The sequence below is a fragment of the Etheostoma cragini genome, chromosome 16, assembly GCF_013103735.1.
Source record: "Etheostoma cragini isolate CJK2018 chromosome 16, CSU_Ecrag_1.0, whole genome shotgun sequence".
Classification (NCBI taxonomy): domain Eukaryota; kingdom Metazoa; phylum Chordata; class Actinopteri; order Perciformes; family Percidae; genus Etheostoma; species Etheostoma cragini.
This window is the reverse complement of record NC_048422.1, coordinates 22734230-22756016: the sequence shown is the minus strand read 5'-3', so window position 1 is coordinate 22756016 and position 21787 is coordinate 22734230. Positions and strand designations below refer to the sequence as shown.

Sequence of the window (21787 nt, the reverse complement as noted above, 5' to 3'; positions counted from 1 at the left end):
TATATATATATATATATATATATATTAGGGTTAGAATAAAGAGTATAGTAAATATGTAAAGTAAAATATATAACATAAGAAATAAAATCCTGTTTCCCTGTTTTAACTGTTTATTTATCTCACGGTTCCCATATTCTTTTCTCTCATATTAAACTCCTAACAATTAAATTTAGGGTGACTAACAAACCCTCCCCGTTATGCTAAAGTACACTTTGAATTGAACGTTAGCTGGTTTTTGTCTGGTTTTGCTCGCTTTGAGCAATTGAAAAAATCTAAAGGGATTTAATTTAGTTTCACTTTGAAATTCCTCACATCACAAAATATAACTGCCGTTTCACTGTGACTTACGCGTTGGATATGCTTTATCTGATGGTCTTCAATGTAAATTAATACATAAAGGTGTTGTCTGTGTGTGTTTTTACAGGTGTGTGAGAATCAGCGGAATGACCTGCAGCTCCTGCAGTTGAACCTGGAAACTGCACGTGAAACCCTGCAATCGAAGACCGCTCAGGCGTCACCTGGCAGGTAAGACGAATAGTTGATTATTTCATATTTCGTAGCTCTAGAGAAGCTACTGTGTTTGAGTCGATGACCATGGTGGGGACAGATGGAAGAGAACAGGTGTATGCAGACAGGATGAGAGCAAGAGTTCAGAGATGAGAGAAACGGCGTAACACCTTTCTCTGAAACCAGCAATGACACTTTCTTATCTAATTAAAACTTCATGATTTTTTTTTTTAATACTTAAACTTTTCCTTTACCATCATGTTGAAGTGGGTCTGTGGCTGACAGGACTAGAAGTTATGGCTTCGACTCTTATTTTCTTGATTAATCGTTTGAGCTAGAAAATAAAAACAAGAAAAAAGTGCTTTGATTAAACAGTGATCACAATTAACCTGCATTAATTAAAGTTAAACATGGACGAAAATTTACATCCCCAGGGATAAATGTTACATTTTTTACTAGGTCAAATGATTAATCAAGTAAATAATCAGCAGAATAATTATTAATGGAATTTGTTAGCTTCAGGTTTTTAAAACCTTAATCCAGTGCAGTCATGCAGCTAGAGGTGCATCATAAGGAAGCTTAAGATAAAGTTAAGATATTACATTGATAAGACCCGTATCGAGCTGTAATGTGGCACACCCTCTTAGTTCATAATCTATTAAACTTTATATTGAATAGAGAGGATTAGTATGAGTAATTGTGTTTGTGTCTCAGTCAGGACGAGGTTAGATGTGTCTGTCTGGACAGCCGGTCACCTTCTTCACTCAGAGTGAAGAACTCCAGACCTTTACATGACGCTGCCTCTCCACCAGCAGCCAATCAGCAAGCCACAGCCACCTGTGACCCAGGAGTCTTCTCTGCACACTCGATTGATGTAAGACACATCACATAATTCATATATCAATAATTTATATCAACAGGAGAAGTTGTAATGGTGTTCATTTTAACACAAAGAAATATGATTATTCAGTTTCTTGCCGACTTACTTACTTACAGGTATCTTAGCTTAGCATAAAGACTAGAAGCAGGGGAAACTGTTAGCCTGGCTCAATCCAAAGGTGTCAAAACCCAACAACCAGTTTCTATTAACTCACTTTATATGTTGTTTTTGTGAGAATAAACAACCAAGATGTGGCCGCGTTAATAACTGAGCTTTATAAAATGCTTTTTACCAACAGAGCAGGCTAGCTGTTTCTCCTTCTTTCCAGTCTTTATGCTAGGCTTATGCTTGCTAAGTGATATCAAACTTTTCCTTTCAATCTTAAAAAAAACAAACAAGTCTGTTTCCCAAATTGTAGCATTATTCCTGATCACTTAAATCCGTCCCTCCCTCTCCGACCAGGGTGATGATCCTCTGTCCAGCTGTTCCCTGCAGCAGCTGTTGGATGAGTCCAGACTGCTCATCCGCAGCTCGGGACCCCATAACTCTGTACACAGTAACAGTGTCACTCCTACGAGCTGTGGGGCCACTGACCCCATTTACTCCAATAAGTGCCAGACATCCCACCAACAGCACCTTCTCCACCCAACCACACCGACGTACGAGGTACAGGAGTTTCATGCCTCTCCTCTCTGGATTCATGGGGTGAGACATCAAGGGTGTAAAATGCATACTCGTTTGGGTGTGTGAAGACCTAACAGCTATTTCATTTTTTCTCCAACAGGCTGGTGAAACTCCACCCAAAGCCTGCCCTCGACACCAGCCAGCCATGTGGACGGTTTGACATTCACTGAAGCACAGATTGTATTTATAGTGGAAACTCCTGGATTTACCAAAGTGGCTCAGTGTGCTAAACTTTTAAGTGGAGTCAATTTTCAAAATGAGTGTGCCTACAGAACTTAAATGCACACAGGTGAAAGGTTGAACTGCCTCTCAGGGCGATGATGCAGTGATAAAAATGCATTCATAACATGAATTTGAAACTCTGTATACCCTAAATCTGGTTTTTAATTTGGTGCCAAAGCATTACTCTGCATCATTTCTTTGGGGGGATTCATACATGTTATTTTAATGCCCTGTTTCAGATTTGTAAAGGCTGCATTGTGTGAAGTGGGAGAGATGTGGAACCAGTCCTACAGGCTGAGTGGTGTGTCCTCCTTTGGTCTTTCCAGTTTCACAGCCTACCGATGTGACGGTGACTCAAGAGGAAATGTCGATGCTGTAAATAGTGTTTTACAATTTGTAACGTTCTCATCCACTTTTGATTAAAAAATATTTATACATAAACTACATGTCAGTGGTGTTTTCTAAATACCTGTGAAAAAAGCACGGATCGGCGCGTTTTGACGCAGTCGGAGAGCTTTTACGCACAAGAGAAACTGCTTTGTTTCAGGAGGACTGCGGGGTTTTAATCTGAAAAAGCGAATTGAAGGAGGAATCTTTTGGTGGCATACACGCGGCGACTCTGGCACACCTGTTAGAGAAGCACGAGCACAGGTGAGGAGCTGGCCTGTGGTTTTATACATTGACTTTTAGTTCGCGTGGAGGACAGCGACAACATGAGCAAAACGAAGAACAAAAGCGACAATAAGACGGAAAAAGCGTTGGCTGCTGAGAAAGAGCAGTTCAATAAACAACAGGTATGTAACTTTTTATTCTTTTAATCGAGCCCATGTTTATAGTTGGTTTAAGTCGCCTGAGTGATGGAACTTTTAGTTAGAAAATTAAATGTGAAGCTAAAACTGAAAAAAATGATCTTTCAGGTTTAACGTTTCAGTAAAAAAAAATCTTTTCATACTGCTCTGCCCTCTTGGCTGGGCTAAGTCCAACGTTGTGTTTTGTGTTTTTAATTTACAGTCTTGTCTGTTTCCTCAAACAGCAGCCTGGTGTTAACTTAGGAATGTTGAGCTATTTTAAACAAGTCTTTTCTTTCAGCTTCACAACATCAGCAAAACCCTCATATCCGGTGAAACACCACTCAAAGAGAAATATGTGCGCAGTATCCTTTAAAAAAACATTCAACGTAAATCTAAAAAAGACAACTTGGATAGGATTATTCGCTGACAAATTACTTAAAACGATTCAAGTGTACAGCCATGCTGGTAGTGCAGAGATTTGACCTGCTGGTGGCGCTAGAGGGAGCGCCAGAGGCTCACCAAAATCAGCATGAGTCATCACCTGGGGATCATGAATGTGTGTGAGAATTTCCATACCAATCCACTGGAAAGTTATCAAGATATTCTCTTGTGAACTTAATGGTGGAACTAGTGATAAAGTCAAACTGTTCCTTTATTAATCACACTCTAATGAACTTGCTAAAACACACGTTGAAATTAGATTGCTGCATCAGTATTTTGGAGTGTTTTCCTTGACAGCTGGGCAGATATCATCATGGGAACACATAAGGAAGGTGGAGCCACCACCTTCTGGTCCTACACCCTCAACCTTCCTCTGTCCAGCAACTCCATGATCAGCTGGAAGTTCTGCTATCTGCTGCACAAAGTGCTCAGGGACGGACACAGGAATGTGAGTTCAAACCCGTTCATTTCAGGAATCCTTTCCTTGTGTATCTTATCATGTTTTTGCACTCTTCCCTTTGTGTTCTATCTCCTCTCTGTTTGACCTACAGGCTGTTAGAGATTCTCACAGATACTGCCACAACGTCAAAGATATGGGCATTCTCTGGGTGAGTAGCAGAGGAAGAAGTACTCAGATTTTTTTTCAAATTAAAGCTACCTATACAACAAATTAGAAATATCTTTTAATTCTTTTCCAGGGAAACTTGCATGATCGCTACGGCCACATTGTTGCCTTGTCTGCCAAGTTCCTCTGCCTCAAAATGGAATTTCATGCAAAGGTAACATATTTGTTTTATGGTTCATATAATGATATGTGCCAAACTAAGAATGCTAAATTGGTTAATTACATAAATAATTCACAGCACAAGGTGATTCCAGCCAACCTGGAGGCCAGTGATGAGACTTTTGATAAGGAAACAGGAAGCGATGTGACCAAAGTGTAAGTTTTCCACCCACAACCATGTGCTCAGTGTTTCTCATTAAATATATATGCTTCATAAATGTGTTTTTTTATGTGTTGTAGGTTAGATATCACACAGGAACTGATGGATTACTGGGATGCTGGGCTGAAGATGGAGGAGACAGGTGAGTCCACAGGGAGGTAACTCTCTACATGTTCAGGTATCCTTTTTGTTATGAGATAGCAATACTTGAAATTATTAGTTAAGGTGATATTCTACATTTTTGTTATTGTCACATAATCCCTTGAAAAGACCAAAACCAAATTTTTTTAAGTCTGCCTGTCAATGTCTTCTGACTTATAAGCACATTGGTTCCTAGGACAATGTGTGTGGGATTGAGTCTAAAAGAAACTTGTGTGTGTGTGTGTGTGTGTGCTGATGGTAATGAAGAAACAACATGTTTCTTTCCGTCACCCACCTCTTTTTTTTCTCCTCCGTTTGTACATCCTTGCTTCCTTTTCTTGCCTCCTCACGTCTCAATCCTAGCCACCCGAGACGTGACGGAGGGGGTGAGGAAGACCCACGATGAGACAAATGAGACATCCGTGCTTCAGAGCGGCCATTTTAAAGCAACGTCAATTAAACATGACTTGTGACACATCCGCCGTGATTTGTGTCACAACTCTTTTCTGCAGCATGGGTGCCTAAAAGACTTCATCCTCACTCATAGTTCCTCGGCAAGCCTCCTCGCTCCTCTCTCCTTGAGAAGCAATTTAATAATTGAGACATATTTCAAGATGGCCTTTGAGATCAATATCCGGGTCACAGGCAGGAGACGGGGGAAAGAGAGGAGCTGGGAGGCACCAAATCGCTATATTTGAAAAGTTCTATGGCACAGAGGAAGAATATATATATATGTCAGGCTTTGAGACACACTTGTGGGATTTTATGGGATTGGTTTTAAATGAGCAAAATATAGAAGAACGCCAGACTTTCATTTTTTAATGTCTCTTTGATTTTGTGTTTTGCTTATTCAAAGTCCTGCGTCAGCTGGATGCCAACGGCGCCAAATCTACAACTCCAGCTGGCCAGTGCAGACTGACTCCGCTGATACCTCTCATACTGGACTGCAGCCTCCTCTACCACTTCTCCGTCCTGTCGATGTTCAAACTCCACAGCAGTGAGTCACATAGATTTATGTTTCTTCTATTAAAATCCAACCAAATGGTGTTACACCAAGGTTTGAATCCATGGATGGATTATGAGAAAATGGGCCCCTGTGGTGGTTTTTATAATTTATACATTTCCTTTTTTGTGGTTTTGTCAGTTTAGTAATGCCTGAATCATATTAATTATCCTCTGGTATATAGGGCTTGCTCCAGATGTTCTTCTTGGTCATCGAGAGCGGTTCCGCGATCTATTTAACAGGTAAAGTTATCAGGATTACGCAGCAAAAACACTTGTATACACTTTTATAGCTCTGAGGTTCTGTTAGTGACAGGTGGTTTTACTTCTGCAGCCTCACACAGTTCTTCGACAGAGCTAGAGAAATCGAGTTCTTTAAAACTATCATCCAGATCCCAGATCTCCCCGATGTAAGTAAGATACTTTTCCCACATGTACAGTACATTTGACTTGTGTGGGTTTCCATCATCACTGGTATAAAGCATGAAAGTATCTCAGATTTGTACTTGAGGACAGTTCTTGAGTAAATGTGCTTCGTTACATTCCACCATTGTCCATCATGTACACGTATTTTGTTTATTTCCACCCCACAGGAACCCCCGAACTTCCTCCGTGCCGCTGCCTTGGGGGAATATAAAAAGCCGGTGGTAGTGATGCCCAACGAGGAGCGGCATAACGACGAGGATTTGGAGCTGCAACCAGGGTTAAGGGAAGCTCCACAGGTACATGCAACTGGTCCAAAGATAAATCATGTTAATGTTTTCCAACTGTTTGTCTTTTTCTGGTGTCACGGCTAACGTTTTAAGTTTGTTTTCATGACAGTACTCTATGCTCAGCCAAATGGGAGGACATGATGCTTCAGCTGAGCAGAGAGAAACCGAGAATGAGAGTCTGAAGAGAGAGCTGGAGGTGCTCAAACCAGAACTACAGCTCATCAAGACCGAGGTAAGTTGGGTGTCAGTGGTTGGTCACATCAGACATATACTCATATATAGAAATGCTCCCTGTCAGTGCTTTTCTGGATCAATAATCCTGCTGTGTTAATCATGCTGTAGATCTTTAAGGTTGTGCTCATTTTATCTCCTTTGTAAGCTGTTTAGTTAGTTTAATCTAAAGCAACGCATCATGTTTGTAGCATCGCTGTCCTGTGAGAACCACAAATTGTTCATGCTTTCAGAAAAACAGCCCTTTTTTCAGCTTTGTGACGATGCATTTTCCATCTGATTTTAAGAGGCTTTTTGAAGACTTTAACTTAAAGCTGTAGTGCTTAGTTTCTGTCGCCCCCATGGGGAATTCTGAGTAATAACAACACTATCGGCTTGTCCACCTGATACAAGCCTTTCTTTAGTCGTGCTCCCCCTCCACCACGCAGTTGCTAGTAGCAAAGGAGAACACTGGGTTAAAAAACATGGACTCTTCAGAAGTGGTCATTATCTGCACTAGAGTATCTGCACACTGAAGTCTTTTAATTTGCTTTGTAGCAACTCATTTGGCAATGGCTTGAATTTAACAAACGTTCAATAATATCAAAAAGTTACACACTGAAGCTTTAAGAAGGAAGGAGGAGAATTTTCTCAACACCCATCCAACATCATCCTTCAGTTTATTCAACATCATCACATCTGGAGATACGTGGTTTTCACTGGACAGGAAGGGGAGGAAAAACTCATCTGGTAAAGAACTAAAATGAAACGTAACTAAAGCTCTCAGAAAAAATTAAGTGGAGTAAAAAGAGCAATATTTACGTCCAAGATGTAGTGGAATAGAAGTATTAGTTTTTCAAAGTGAAGGTTAAGGGCTATTTTTAAGGGGAGGCTCAATGGAATTGAATAAATATTACATTTTTACTAATATTTATACAAAAAAGATAGCATAGAATATCCTTAATGTGTGTTATTTGATTAAATAGAAACAGTAGTTTGGGGAAATTTTACTTTTTTTTTTCCACTTTCCCAGACCCAGAAACTAACAAATGCCTTTGGACAGACCTTTTGTAGTCTGAAGTTATGTCAAACAGAAAGTTTAAACCGTCTTGGCTCAATTGTTGAGTGTCTCTGGCGTCAAATCACACAACGACCCATCCAAGAATTGAGCGAAACTAATCAAATAAATTTAAAAGGGGCGCCTCTTTTCCAAGCTTTGGCGAAAGGAAAGCCCACCGTTTCAGACTTTTGAAAACAAACTAAAACTATTAAACGAAGGTGAAACATACCTGTCCTCAGGCTAAGAGGTGTTTAACTGAGCTTAAAGCTCAGGTGAATCTTCTGGAGGCCGAGCTCGATGAGCAGCGCACCCAAAAACAGATGGCCATGGTGGAAAAGGAGCAGCTGCGGATGGAAGTGGAAGCTCTACGGTGCAATAACGTCGCCAATGTCGGGGCTCAGATCGGATTCAAGGAGGCAGACCGTGAGTGCACTGATTTGTGTCCAGTTAAATTATGAGTGTGGCTGATTCTTACTGTGTGTCCTGATTCTCACTGTGCGTCTTCTTCATCCCGTATCTCCACGCAGACAGAGCTCAGGCAGCAGAGCTTCGTTTCGCTCAACTCAAAGAGAGACACGCAGAGCTCATCACCAGTCACGCTGACTTAATGAAGAAGGTAAAATGTCGTTGTGTCTTTCACACATTCCCGTGATGGGAAATAAAGGAAAATGAGGCTGTAAAGAGTTCACTGAATAGAAAAATGTTGTTGTCTTTCACACATTCTTCCTGACGGGAAATGATGGGATATGAGGCTTTGAAGAGTTCACTGAATATATATTTATTTGTAATGTTGTGATGCTTTAATTGTATTTTGAGTGAAACCTGAGTAGAAGATACTCCCCTATTAATTTTTCCCTATTGTGAGGTTAGACCATAGTTGCCGACGGTTTCTCAGCCAACCTAACTTCAACATGTATAATCCATTGGAATTATTGAATGCACCTTGTCACTTCAAATATTTCGAGGGAATCCTGTGTACGCTGGAGAAGAACAATGCAATACATCCATATATGAAGCTGTGGAATGGTTAAAGAAAGTTTGTCTTTTTAGGAAATGCGCTTCTTCACTTTTTGCTGAGAGTCGGACGACAGGCTCGATATAACTCTGTCCGATAAATACGAAGCTGCAAACGGTTAGCTTAGCTTAGCACAAAGTATTCAACAGATTATAACCCCCTGTGAAACTGCAACATTTGTTTTTATATAGATTTAACAAACGAGATATAACGGGTCAATAAATGAGCTTTAGAAGTGCTGGTGGGCTGATTTTGTTACCTTTGGACAGAGCCAGGCTACCTGTTTCCAGTCTTTATGCTAAGCTAAGCTAACCCTCTGCAGCTTCATATCTACTGTACACACATGAGAGTGGTATCAGACTCTAATCAAGAAAGCAAAGAAACGTATTTCTCAAAATGACGAATCGTTGAATTATTAAAAAGTGAATTTTATTTAGTTAATCTGAGCTTTTGTCTGTGTGCCTGTTCAGAACGCAGAAACAGTGAAGTTGCTGTCGGGTACACAACACGGTCACGACGATTTGCTGAAATACAAACAACAGCTGGAAAATGAGCTGGAAAATCTACGACAGGAGAAAAGAAACACGGTGAGAATAACCACTGACTCATAACCACTGCAAACACAACCCAACCTGAGACGATTGTCTCTTGTAACCAGAAGAGCTTTTGTGTCGTGAGAGTTGATTAGGTGTCTTCTCTCCTCTCCTCTCCCCATCAGGTGGATCAGCAGCAGCAGGAGGTTCAGCGGCTGAACAAGGAAGTCCTGGAGCAACGAGCCGAGCTGGCTCTCCTTCGCAGCACTTTGGACAATAAAGACAAGGTGACACTGAATTAAAACACGCACACAAACTTCTATTATTGTACCAATCACTGAAGATACTGTTTCATCCTCCACGGCTTAGTTTAAATGGGGAAAATCACAAATTACATCGGTAGCTCTTTTCAAATTCCCATCAAATCCTCAAATGCCAGCATCAGGACAAAGACTCTGCAACATGAACACACACACACACACACACACCCCTACATCCCCTCGTAGTGGCCACCCACCCAGACAAAAATAAAAATGACACATTAACTAGAACATTCAAGACCATTATACAATATACACTGTACATATGTATAAATGACAACACCATAAGTCCATCATGCAGGTCTCTCCCCAGCACAAAGCTGCTTAGGAGCCCTCCAGAAAGTTCAGGTACTTAATGCTTATCCCCTTTTTCCAGTATATACATCCAACCTGAGAAACCATTTATATGACATTGGTTTTTCAAACGCTGTAGCCACCATATCATTTCCAGAACAGAAAGGAGAATGTTGGATAAAGCTAGGTTAAAACAATTTTGTTGTTGTCTTGTTGACAGATTAGAGTCAAAGATTTTTATGTATTTTTTTTATCACTCTATGAACCAGAAAATTCTGTCAACAGCTATTAAAAAATCTAATTTCTTCATGTTTTTAAAAATAAAATGTAGTATAAATCAGGCTGTGAATGATATCTGAACTAAGCCCTGTATAATAAGCTTTAGAATATAGATGGAAATCTAAGTGGGAACTTTGGTCTGCGAAGTGGAGATTTCTGGCTCAGATGATGAAAACAAAAGGAAAGTGTGGTTTACAGCTTTTATTTAATTAATCATCTCATCTGGAGGCTTAATTTATTCACCTGCATATTTCTCTTTTCTCCAGGAGGGATCTCAGGTGAGCAGCAGCCTGGCGGCCCTGCAGGCGGAGCGTGATGTGCTCCTGCGCTCCGCCAGAGATAAAGACGTGGAGCTCTCCTCGCTGAGGCTTCAGGCGCAGCAGGCGCAGCAGCAGCAGGGCTCCCTGGACCTGGAGAGAGAGCGGCTCCAGCGAGAGCTGGAGGCTCTCAGGGCTCAGCTACAGCAGCAGGTACAGACTTATGATGAAGCCACATGCAGGAAATAAACACACAGAGGTTCTCATGAATGTCTTACATCATTTAACACATGTAGGTAAGAGTGCGCAAAACTACTTGGTAGTCTTTTAAACTGTCCAGATCCTCAGACGGTCTAATTCAGGTCTGGTTCAGGTCTGTTTCCCTAGAGTCAAAACTAAGCATTTAGTTTGTATGCTTCACATATGTGGAACCATCTCTTAGACAACTTGAGGACTGCTCCAACTTTCAGGTGTTTAAAATTGAGGCCTAAACTTTCTTTTTCTGCTCTTTTTTATTTCTTTATTTATATTTATATTTGATATTTACACTATTTGTGCAACTGCAACTCAGAATTTCCCTTTGGGGATCAGCAAAGTATTTCTTATTTCTGGTTTAAAAATACAATTTAGACAAATTTTTCACATTTCTCACTGGCTGGTAGCTGTACACCAAACTTTTCCACTTAGATTTCTCATTTTTATTTTCCCATTTTTGCATAAAAAAAATGTCTATATTGGTTTTTGTTCACTTTGTTACTACTCTTTGCAAAAAAACATGTTATGAGTTTCTCTCATAACATCTCTAACAACTATAAGAGCAAAAAAATAAACAGAAAGCCAAATAAGTGACACTATCATATACACAGAAGAACAATGGTTCCTCTGGCAAAGCCATGAAATGCATGAATACCGGAAACAAGTTAGAGTTGCACCTTTGTTATCACCCTCAGAGACATGTCTCCGTCCTTTCCCCTTCTGGGGTTCACCACCTGCCTGAATCCTAGGTATCCTGTCCCACATCTTCCCTTTTTTGAAAGCTTCCCTTCGTCTCTCCTCTACAAAAAATTGGTTAAACCGCTTCCAGATGTCCTCATACACCCCCATTTTGTTTAAGAGTGGAGATTCCCAGCTTTCAGATAATGTCTTATATGGGACAGACACTGTTGTCCTGCTATTCTCCCCATAAAGATCCCCTGTCCCTCCCAAAAATGAGTCTCAGAGAGTTAAATTAAATTTGGAAGTTACGTTTCTCACTTTTCTCTAGCTGTGCATTCATTTTCTTTTTATGCACTCTAATTTAATTTGAGCCCTTTTTTATACATATTTCTTGTTTTTTTGTCGTGATTTTGTCTTTTTTAAAGTTTGATGTAGAGCATTTTGATTGGTCATGTTTTTCAAAGGTGCTATACAAAAGAAACTTGCCTTCCTTCCTATAGCTTGCCATCAATGCAGAGCAGAAGTTGGAGATCGACAGGCTGAGACGGGAGCTGGACTCGACACGAGCGGAGCTGAATCGTGCGAACAGCGCCCTGCAGAGCAAAGAAATGGTGGGACTTTGTCTAGTAACTTTTCTCACATCGCCTCCACGTCCTCTTGAGAGTAACAAAAACCCAAATTGATGGATGTTTTGATCCTCAGAGCGGTACCCAGCTGAGCAGTTCAGTGGCAGGGCTGCAGGCAGAGAGGGAGGTGCTGCTGCGCTCGATGAGGGACCAGGAGGGCGAGCTGAACTCCCTCAGGCAGCAGGCCCAGCTCCACCACAGCTCCCTGGAGCAGGAGAGGCAGAGGAGCAGCATGGAGCTGGGAAACCTCCACGCTCAGTTACAGCAACAGGTGCGGCACGCAAACCTTTTGGCTGCACGGTGAATCCCTCATGAGGTGATCGTGCCTTTTTTCGTCAGGGCACCTCGGCTTTGCGATGAGATGAGGCTCGCAGAATCAGCGACTTCTTTTTAATCACTTCTTAAAACACATTTTATAGACACGCTTTTGTGTGATGTCCTCTTTTTATCGCCTATTTCATTGTGAAATCGACTATCGCCGGTTTCATTTTAAGTTTTAAATAATAACTTTTTTTTGTCCTCTAAAATGCCACCTTCTGTTTTCTCTTTTACAGTGATGTGTACATATAGGTTTGTCAATGTGTTTTTGTTTCCTTTTTGAAGGTGCTATACAAATTTCACTTGACTTGACATTGTTCATATTCTACTCGTGGAAACAGACAAATTTTAATTTGTTGTAAATCCAACCATAAATGATTTGCTGTATTACATTACATATCCATGATCCGCAAGGAGCTGGATGAAGTTATTTTACCAGCCCCTTTCTCAGATGAGACCACAAACAGAATTAGACTGTCGGCCAGTTAACATTCAGTTATAAAGAGAAATGGGAGCGAGAGGAGACCACGTAACAAAATATTCATGTGTGTCTGTGTCTCTCATCAGGCCTGTCGTGAAGCTGAGCTGTCAAAGAAGCTGCAGGACGAGCAGTTCTGCCTCCTGCAGTGTGCTGTGGTGGAGGCTGAGGGCATCATACTGGACGCTGTGGCCAAGCTGGACGACCCCGTTCACATCAGCTGCATCTGCTCACCTGGTAAAACCTCCGTCATGTCTGCTCCAACAAATAAAATCCTAGTCATAACACTGATTTTACTGAATATTAGGGCTTTAAAATTACAATTATTTTCATTATTGGTTTATAAAATGTCAGGAGATTGTGAAAATAAACTCAGGTTGACATTGTCTGAGTAGCAAGAGGGAACATCCACAATATCAGAACATTTAGGAAGAATAGATAGAAAAACATTACTCACTTTACAATGACATAAAAACTAAAAAGCAGACATTTGAAAAACTTCATACGTGCAGTTTAATGATTCGTCAATATTTGCATAATACAATCAATAACAAAGTTGCAAATAACCTTAGCCTTGATTACACTTAACTTAAATCCCCTCAACTGAGTAAATTTTATAAGTATGTATGTGTTTACATAATGCTTAAAAGAGGTTAAAGATAAGTGATGTAATATTGCTCTTTCATCCCATTTTTCTCACACGTTCTCTTACTGTTTTCCAGATTATTTGGTGAATCGAGCTGAAATCACTCTGAAATCTATTGACAAAATGCAGCAGAGCCACGTCGTCTACCTTGGAAACAGGAATGGTGAGTGAGCTGTGTGTGGTTGTTTTTTTTTTGGGGGGGGGGGGGGGGGGGGGGGGGGGGGGGGGGGGGGGGGGGGGGGGGGTTTGTTTGGAGGTTAAGTCAAGTTTATTAGATGATAAGTGTATCTAATTCTCATCTACTGATGAGAAGTATTCAGGTCCTGCTGAAATGTTCCCTGTCAGGGTTTTCCTCTTCTATCTGATGGCTCTAGATTAATATTCCATCTGCATTAATGTGTGTGTTGCATTTTCTCTTTGTGGATGTTTAAGGTTCTGCTTATTTTAATTACTTAAATACTGTTTGGTAGTTTAATCTACAGAAATGCATCATGGTCTACCAGATCATCACATGCTTGTAGCGTCGCTGTCCTGTGAGAACCACGATGCGTTTTCCAGCTGATCCAAGAGGCTTTTTGAAGACTTTATTTTGCTTTAAAAGTGGGAGAATGTTCTCTAACTTTAAACACTTGACCCTTCAGTTAATCACAAACCCCAGCACTGCTCTTTTGTCTGTAGATGCCAGTGGTTTGTTGAGATCGGTCACACAGTTCTCCCACCTCGCTGCTGACACGATTGTCAACGGATCGGCAGCATCTCACGCCGCTCCCACCGACCAGGCGGACCGTAAGAGACCCGCATTCACACTGGAACTGCTAGAGGGATAAATACTAAACACAATGTTCAGTGAACACCCACATCATCCTCTTTGTTTCATGCAGGTTTAACTGACAGCTGTCGGGATTGTGCAAATCACTGCCTTCAGTTCTTGAAGGATCTGAAGCTTCAGGCCAGTTTACAGAGAGCAGATCCCTCCGCCGTGCGCTACACCGTCCAACGCATCCTCGCTCTGGGACAGGTGAGACGGATTTTACCTTTATCAGAGTAGAAGGAGAAAGAGGATCCTGCACCCTGCTCTTGCTACAGCATCACCATTTATTGAAGAAATTAATGCTTTGGCCTCTCTGGACCTTTTTTCTTTGTGATATTTTCCAACGCACCTGCACAGAAGAATTGTTGGATGTGTTGTTTCTTTGTAAACCTTTTTATCAGAGTAAAAGAGTCTGCTGCCATGCTAGCAGCTCTGAGACTGTGTTTTAGACACAGGGGTGCTTTGAGAAAAATTCTAAAATCCTAAATTTTACTAGGTATAATTATTTGCCATCTCTTACATTTATTTCACCTACAGCAATGATGTTTTTTATCATTGTTTAAATATGTAAAGATTTTTTTTAACCTATTTTAAGTTATGGAAGAAGTACTCAAATCAAGCAGTTACACAGTGTAGAAATACTCAATTACAAGTCAAAGTCCTGCATTTAAAATTGTACTCGTTATGGTGAGTAATGTACAAAACTTACGGTTTCACGACAAATCTACAATACTATATTATCAGGTTATTAAAAACAAAGAATTGATCACTTGAAGAAAATTTTCTTTTTATTTAAATATTTTTTTAAAGTATTAGAATTAAAACCAAGTATTTAAAGTAATCATAATACAGACTGGCCCATTTCTAAATAATCAAAATAATTATAATTAGTTAATTATTGATGGTTTAACTGTTTGATTTGTGTTTAGGATCTGCGTCCAAAAGGACAGGACGTGATGAAAGGGGAGCTGGCGCACATGGTGGATAAAGAGATGGTCGCTACGTCGACGGCCATTGAAGAGGCCGTGCTGCGAATGGACGTAAGGACGCATAATGAAAGATAAACCTGACTAACTCTGGACCACATCCACACACCTGGTGACCCCTAACATATCTGTTTTAAATATTTCTCAGGAGATATTGAATCAGGCAAAGAGAGAGACTTCTGGCATCAAGCTGGAAGTCAACCAGAGGTAAGATAAATAATAAATAAATAAATAAATACTGTATCATCCTAAAATAGTCACCTTTTTAGCTTCTTTGCGTCACTCTCTTATCTGCCATCTGTGTGATGTGTTTTCCTGTTTCATCCCAGTATCCTGGGATCCTGTTCAGACCTGATGAAGGTGAGAAGTTTGTCTACCATTTAAAATACATTTCTGTGAGCTTCTGTGATTAATCAGTTTCTTCTGCTCTGTGTCTTCTTCCTCCAGGCTGTTCACATGCTGGTGACGGCTTCTACTGACCTACAGAAAGACATTGTGGAAGGAGGAAGGGTGAGTCACCGAACGCTCCTATCGAAAAACAGCCTTTAAATCTTAAATTTAAAAAAATGTAAGATTAAAATGAAATCCTGTTAGGCAATTACAAGCCGTCAATGTACGCCAACTAAGAGCTGTTTTTGCCACTGACATGCTCAGATTGTTGTTATGAGTGTCCGGCAATGTCATAGGAAAAATGATATTCTTTACCTTTTCGCTTGATCTGTTAGTTATGGTTTCTTTCCAAATCTTGGTCACAGAAGTTTTTTGAGGTGACTTGTTGCCATAAGACAGCAAAGTGAGAGGTTGAAAAGAGGAGTGCCAGAAAGAAATCGTTGTATTTGAGTAGAAAAAGCATAGCTTAGTGTTATCTGAAAGATTTTCAAAGTCATGGCTGAATATGTACATCAAGTCACCTTCTCGTAATATATCAGAATGAGACTTCTCCGTGAATAAGAGTTGGTTAGACGCAATAACAAACAGAATGGATAAAGCAAAAGATATAGAAAGATGTTTTATCCCACTACTGCCTAAAATGTTTGCACAAAAAAAACAAAAAAAAACAAAAAAAAAACAGTTTTTTAAATTGCCCCCAGGGGACAAATAGTAATTTGAATTGATTGAATTGGCGACGACGAGACTTGGCTTCCAAAGTAAAACCCCAAAAAGTAATAATAAATATAGTCCTGTGAGTCTGAGAGAAAAGCTGCAAAAACCAAGAAGCATTTACAACATTTATTGTAGAAAGCGCTGCGATGTGTCGAAGTGGAGTTTGTAAAGGACGTCACTCTCGCTGGACTGCATTTCCTTTCTGTGTCTTTCCCATTAATGAGAAACTGTTGACTGACTGACTGTTGACTCCATCCTTCTGGTCTACATCCACGGCTCCCCCACTGCAATGTTAAAACCACCAGCACCCGCAAGATTTGTGTTGTTCTGCCGGATCCCAATGCAGTCTATCTCACAATGTTTTATGAATTTTTTTGAGGACAAGGAATAAGTATAAAGGTTGTGTTATACAGAGAAAGAAAGACTCAAAGGGCAACACTTTAAAGAAAAAGTGTGAATGTGTAGTGTCAAAAATAGACACGAAAGGCAGCGCTAGATTGGCTTAATTAGTGTGAAGAAGAGTCAAAGAGGTAACGTCTCTAAAAATAGAGTCGTGAAGGGTAGAGACACTGAGGGTGATCATGAAAGATAGCACTAACATGGACTAATTAGTGTGAAGGTAGTCTCAAGTTTACACTTGTGTTTTATCTGTTTTATGACTTTGTTTTTTGTAGGGTACTTGTGTTTTATCTGTTTAGCTGATTTTGTGTAAAGCACTTTGAATTGCCCTGTTGCTGAAATGTGCTCTACAAATAAAGCTGCCTTGCCTTGCCTATGTCGATGAAAGCGATTTATGGTTCGGATCCGCTTCAAAATGTAATGGCTTCCTCCTTGGCCAATGCTAAACCCTTTCAGCAAGTTACAGGAAAATCTGCATGGTAGTTTTTTCTGTAAACAATACAGACAAACCGAGCGTGTAACAAGACCTCCTTGGCAGAGGTAACTAATTGAAGATTCAAAGCTATCCTAACCTTGATAGTGACATACTTGTAATTGTTCACCTTGTAGGGAGCAGCGTCTGTGACAGAGTTTTACGCCAAAAACTCTCGCTGGACAGAAGGGCTCATCTCTGCCTCCAAGGCCGTGGGCTGGGGCGCCACACAGCTGCTGTAAGTATCCTACCGTGTTTGTTTTTTCATTAGTTAGATGTCCTGAATATGTCAATCTGTGTAATAAACTTGTGCTTGATGCTTTTTGCTGTCAGAGACTCGGCTGACCGGGTGGTGGGGGAGAAAGGAACATACGAGGAGCTCATCGCGTGTTCACATGAGATCGCTGCGAGCACGGCTCAGCTGGTTGCTGCCTCGAAGGTACAAAACTCAAGTCAAAACAATCTCCTGTTGGTTGGTGAAGATGTCTGATCACTTTAAAGGGGTCTAGTAGGCCTGCACGATAAACTATATTAAAATCGCAATCTCGATTCACCCTGTTCATGATAAAAAATTTAAATTTTGATAAAAAAAAAGGAGCCAATCGCATCACAAACGCTACTACTTTGTGAGTTTTAAACGTTGACTGTATAAAATAGGTTTTAAAGCAATGCTTTAATCTTCTATGCTCTCCCTTCTCTCCATTGAAGCCTCTGTTTACCGGCTTGTGGCGATGTGCAATGTGCCAAAAAAAATCTATGCTCGGTACCGTCAATTTGTTTTGTTTTTTGGTGGTTCATGTGTGCAATAAACATTACACTTCGTGAGAAAGGAATCGTGATATCAATTCTAAGCTAAAAATCGTGATTCATGTTTTTCCCTGAATTGTGCAGGTTTTGTATCTAGACTTTTTTTGGGCATTTCCGCCTTTTAAAGGGTAGGACAGCTAGACATGAAAGTGGAAGAGAGAAGGTCGGACTCGATCCCTGGACCTTTGTATGTGCGCCTGCTGTACCAACTGAGCTAACCTGGCCACTCTAGTTGTGTTTTTCACCACAAATGTTGCTGTGGAACAACAAATAGACACACAGCCAGCGGTGGAACATGACTATACCTGAAATACTTAAACTGGACATACTTTCACTTCACGTTTTTTCAACGTATTGGATTTATACTCTTCTAAATCTCAGAGAAATGTCCCCTGCCTTTATTTGATAGCTTTAGTTACAGGTTCCATTTTTGATTTGACATTCAAACATAGATTATGATAATGGTTGGTTATGTTTCATATGTCGATGATTTTGAGAAAATTCCCCTCTAAACTTTAAATAGGTCTAATTTCAAGAACAGTTCGAGGCCCAAAGAGGTCAGATACAAAAAAAGTAAAGGTTACAGAAAGGTCCTAAAAATGAAAACACATTTGTGTAGACAACCTTGCGTTTGAGCAGCTCGGAGACATATTTTCACATTTGCTGTACATCTAGTAGTTGACAGAACACACAAACTACTTTCCATTCACCTTCATTGTTTTGTGGTGGAGACAGAAATCTCAGACAGATATCTTACAATCGGCATAGTTGAATTTAACAAAAAAATTTAGTTTTTAACTTTTGTGAACTGACTTTTTTAGAGTATACACAGTGTGTTTTGGTGAAAAAATGCAGAATGTAAAAGAGATTATTTTCTTTACAATGACTCCACAGGTTACCTTTCTCACAGCCCGGCTCTTAGACGGGACTAGAACAGGAGACGCGCGGGTATGCTAACCAAGGACGTGACTTTTAAAGGTTCAATATGTAACCCAGGTTTAGTCCGTTGGTGTTTCTAAAACATCAGAGTTGGCTTCTCCTACCTGGCTTAACTACCTAGAGAGAGAAAGAGAGCGCGAGAGAGAAAGAGAGAGAGCCCGTAAACATCCTGCACACAGGATAAATAAGAAAAGAGAGAATCCAGACAGAGGACAGGGTCCACATTCCTCTGGTGGTCATATATACTGAGAGGGATTACTTTTGTATTAGTCTAAACATTGTTTATCAGGATTATGCTACATATTGTACCTTTTTAACACAGACTACCAAGAGCAAGGCGAACAAAAAGACAGAAGGAAGCCGTGAAGTCAGTATTGAGAGGAGTGAATGACTGAAAATGTGTTTCATTAGTGCTGTAAAAACACAAAGAAAGGAACCAAAAGCCACAATGTAAAGCGGTTTGGCGAGGAGATGTGCCGCCAAGGACCGGCTGCTGCTGCTCTGGTTAATGTTGCATGTGAAGCCCTGGGCCCAGGTGTGTCCCATGCTGCTGATTACTCCCCGGGTCAGGTCTGCAGCCCTGGAGAGAGGAAACACAGAAACAACAGGGGAACGGAGCACAGGGGCCGTCACAACCTTTTAGTCACTGTACGTGTGTGATTTCAGGTGAAGGCCGACCGCAACAACAAGAAGCTGCACACTCTGAAGCAGGCGTCGCGCCACGTAAACGACATGGCCGCCGTGGTCGTCACGTCCACCAAACATGGGCAGCAGCAGATCTCTGACCAAGGTGGGAGATGATTTTATTACAAGTCATCCTGATGGAAATATGGACAATTTTTTTCTGGATTAATTGTTGGTTTATAAAATGGTGAAAAATGTTGATCAATGTTTCCCAAAGCCCTAAAGTTGTCCTACAATGTCTTGTTTTGTCCTCAACTCAAAGATATTCAATTTACTGTCACAGAGGAGGGAAGAAAATAGAAAATATTCACATTTACGAAGCTAGAATCACAGATCTTTTTATTTTTTTCATTAAATTTATCATAATAGTTGGCAATTAATTGAATAGCTGGTAACTAATGGATAACTCTTTACAGCTCTAGTTGGAGATATTTACATCTTAACCACATGTGAACCTCATGGGGATCCCCAATATCAGAAGGATTCATCCTGAGGGGAACATGAATGTCTCCTAGATTTCATTGGAGTCAGTTAAATAGTTTATATTTCAGTGTGAACCAAAGTTTCAGAGCGAGCAACATTTCTGTTAATTGAGCCTCGCAGCGTTATATCTGTGATGTTTTTACAGGTGTGATGGACTTCTCTGGGATGTCTCTGATTAAACTGAAAACCGAGGAGATGGAAGTTCAGGTCAGGTCTTCAAGTCCGAACATTATCATCTTGTTGTGTATTTTTCTGTTAATCGCAAGCGGCTGACGATGTTGTGCTCTCTGGGTGTCTCTCAGGTGAAGGTGCTGCAGCTGGAGAGCCAGCTGGAGCAGGAGCGAGTCCGTCTGGGGGAGCTGAGGAAGAGGCACTACAAGCTCGACGCCTCTGGGGACGAAGGAGCTGACACAGAGGACGGAGCCGATAGCTTCCCTCCGCCGCCTCCACCTACTCTGCTCGACGGCACGCCAGAACCGCCGTCCTTCTCACAGACACAGCCTTACCTGAACACCCAGAGCTACGCAGCAAACAATCCGTTTGCACCACCTCAAACGCAGTCTTCCTCAGTGCCTCAGACCTACACCCCTTCCCAAACCTCCATCCCGTCTCAGACCTACACCCCTTCCCAAACCTCCATCCCGTCTCAGACCTACACCCCTTCCCAAACCTCCATCCCGTCTCAGACCTACACCCCTTCCCAAACCTCCATCCCGTCTCAGACCTACACCCCTTCCCCAACCTCCATCCCGTCTCAGACCTACACCCCTTCCCAAACCTCCATCCCGTCTCAGACCTACACCCCTTCCCAAACTCCCATCCCGTCTCAGACCTACACCCCTCCCAAAACGTTCACCCCTTCTCAAACCTACCCATCCTCCCAGCCTTTCATCCCAACTCAGCCTTACACACCACCTCAGCCCTTCACCCCAAATCCAACCCAAACTTACTTAAAACCTGAGTCCTACTCGCTGTCAGCACCCTCAACAAACCCCTCCATCCTCTCCCGGCCTCAATCCCCGTCTCTGCCCGAGGCCACCCCGCACAACAACACAGAGTCCCCCAAATTAGCCTCTAGGAAACACAACATCTTCACCAAATCTGGAAAAATGCTGAAGAATGCGGTATGTTCTTAAACTCATCTGGATATTGATCTTCATACATGCTTAGAGGGATAATCCAGATGTTTTAAAGAGTGGTTGTAAGAGCTTCTTCTCCATAGTCAGGTTATTTCTACAGTAGATGGCAGTCGGCACTCTCCAGGTTTGGAAAAGCTGACACGGATTCTAAGCATTGCCCTACTAAGGATGTGGCGGAGCATCTAAACGTATTTTAGACGCCTAAAAACAATCAGATTAAGTATATACGCTATATTTAGAAAGTTTTCCAACTTTACCTTGCCATCAGACAGCTCTGTTTAAATGTACCCGGGGGAAACTAAAGCCGTTAATCCATGTTATGGGTTCTCTCGTCAAAGCCAACAGACTTCTTAGACAAAAACAGTCATTTTACCTTATAGAACATGGGAGTTGCTGTTCTACTGCTGCCTCCATCGGTTAGTTAGATAGATAGATAGATAGATAGATAGATATTTATTGATCCCAAAAAATTGGAAATTACAGTGTTACAGCAGCACACAAAATATACATGCATACAATTTACATGAAATAATAATAATAACAATTTTTAAATAAAATATAAGAATATAAGAACAAATATTTAAATACATACAAGATGGGAAAAACTAAATGTGCAACTGTTTAAGTATGCTAAAATGTAAATGAACCAATCGGGCCGGTTGCCCT

The 21787-nt window shown here is 41.0% G+C and overlaps 2 protein-coding genes across 3 annotated transcripts in view; both read left to right on the top strand.

Moving 5' to 3' along the window:
* ccdc62 (coiled-coil domain containing 62) overlaps positions 1–2737 on the top strand; it is a 6568-nt gene extending 3831 nt beyond the window's left edge. Inside the window, exons 10-14 of one of the 2 annotated variants that reach the window (XM_034896134.1) lie at positions 425–525; positions 1222–1381; positions 1850–2053; positions 2172–2260; positions 2294–2737. In XM_034896134.1, coding sequence (XP_034752025.1) covers positions 425–525; positions 1222–1381; positions 1850–2053; positions 2172–2231 — 525 coding nt within the window. In that variant the 3' untranslated portion in view covers positions 2232–2260; positions 2294–2737. Of the gene's footprint in view, positions 1–424; positions 526–1221; positions 1382–1849; positions 2054–2171 lie in introns of both variants that reach the window. The other variant, XM_034896133.1, reaches the window with a different exon arrangement.
* A 96-nt stretch (positions 2738–2833) lies between these two features.
* LOC117959123 (huntingtin-interacting protein 1-related protein-like) overlaps positions 2834–21787 on the top strand; it is a 19408-nt gene continuing 454 nt past the window's right edge. The window contains exons 1-32 of the mRNA XM_034896059.1: positions 2834–3087; positions 3383–3446; positions 3831–3973; positions 4077–4133; positions 4224–4304; positions 4389–4465; positions 4550–4611; positions 5467–5607; positions 5798–5855; positions 5947–6022; positions 6206–6334; positions 6435–6557; positions 7835–8018; positions 8123–8211; positions 9081–9202; positions 9334–9430; positions 10303–10506; positions 11730–11840; positions 11932–12126; positions 12741–12888; positions 13374–13460; positions 13976–14083; positions 14179–14315; positions 15038–15148; positions 15243–15301; positions 15424–15454; positions 15542–15604; positions 17207–17307; positions 17403–17508; positions 19482–19605; positions 20128–20189; positions 20285–21106. Of these exons, the coding sequence (XP_034751950.1) occupies positions 3007–3087; positions 3383–3446; positions 3831–3973; positions 4077–4133; positions 4224–4304; positions 4389–4465; positions 4550–4611; positions 5467–5607; positions 5798–5855; positions 5947–6022; positions 6206–6334; positions 6435–6557; positions 7835–8018; positions 8123–8211; positions 9081–9202; positions 9334–9430; positions 10303–10506; positions 11730–11840; positions 11932–12126; positions 12741–12888; positions 13374–13460; positions 13976–14083; positions 14179–14315; positions 15038–15148; positions 15243–15301; positions 15424–15454; positions 15542–15604; positions 17207–17307; positions 17403–17508; positions 19482–19605; positions 20128–20189; positions 20285–21106 (4053 nt within the window). The 5' untranslated portion in view covers positions 2834–3006. The remainder of the gene's footprint in view (positions 3088–3382; positions 3447–3830; positions 3974–4076; positions 4134–4223; positions 4305–4388; positions 4466–4549; positions 4612–5466; positions 5608–5797; positions 5856–5946; positions 6023–6205; positions 6335–6434; positions 6558–7834; positions 8019–8122; positions 8212–9080; positions 9203–9333; positions 9431–10302; positions 10507–11729; positions 11841–11931; positions 12127–12740; positions 12889–13373; positions 13461–13975; positions 14084–14178; positions 14316–15037; positions 15149–15242; positions 15302–15423; positions 15455–15541; positions 15605–17206; positions 17308–17402; positions 17509–19481; positions 19606–20127; positions 20190–20284; positions 21107–21787) is intronic.